This window comes from Myotis brandtii, unplaced genomic scaffold, assembly GCF_000412655.1.
Source record: "Myotis brandtii unplaced genomic scaffold, ASM41265v1 scaffold111, whole genome shotgun sequence".
Taxonomy (NCBI): domain Eukaryota; kingdom Metazoa; phylum Chordata; class Mammalia; order Chiroptera; family Vespertilionidae; genus Myotis; species Myotis brandtii.
In genome coordinates, this window is record NW_005353789.1 from 1,358,104 (window position 1) to 1,358,373 (window position 270).

General features: G+C 66.7%; 1 protein-coding gene across 3 annotated transcripts in view; it reads left to right on the plus strand.

Moving 5' to 3' along the window:
- Positions 1 to 6: 6 nt before the first annotated feature.
- The window catches only part of HNRNPDL (heterogeneous nuclear ribonucleoprotein D-like), a 6,152-nt gene continuing 5,888 nt past the window's right edge, over positions 7 to 270 (plus strand). For all 3 annotated transcript variants that reach the window (XR_001363288.1, XM_005857404.2, XM_014544615.1), the window contains exon 1: positions 7 to 108. Coding sequence is in view for 2 of the 3 variants with exons in the window: in XM_005857404.2 (XP_005857466.1) it covers positions 23 to 108 (86 nt within the window). In the remaining variant the exon portion in view is untranslated. The remainder of the gene's footprint in view (positions 109 to 270) is intronic.

Genomic DNA, 270 nt, shown 5'->3' on the forward strand with positions numbered 1-270 from the left:
GCCGGCCGACAACGCCGCCGCCATGGAGGACGTGAACGAGTACAGCAACACGGAGGAGTTCGCAGAGGGATCCAAGATCAACGCGAGCAAGAATCAGCAGGATGACGGGTACCGCACGCTGCTCCCCTTCTCCCCCCGCGCGCGCCCTCCGTTCCTCGAGAGCCCCGCGCTGCCCACATTCTTGCCCGGAGTCGATTCCCCGCGTGCCCGCGGGGCCCCGCTAGCTTGGAGAGAAGAGGAAAGGAGGAGACGGGAGGGGAGGACTCGAGA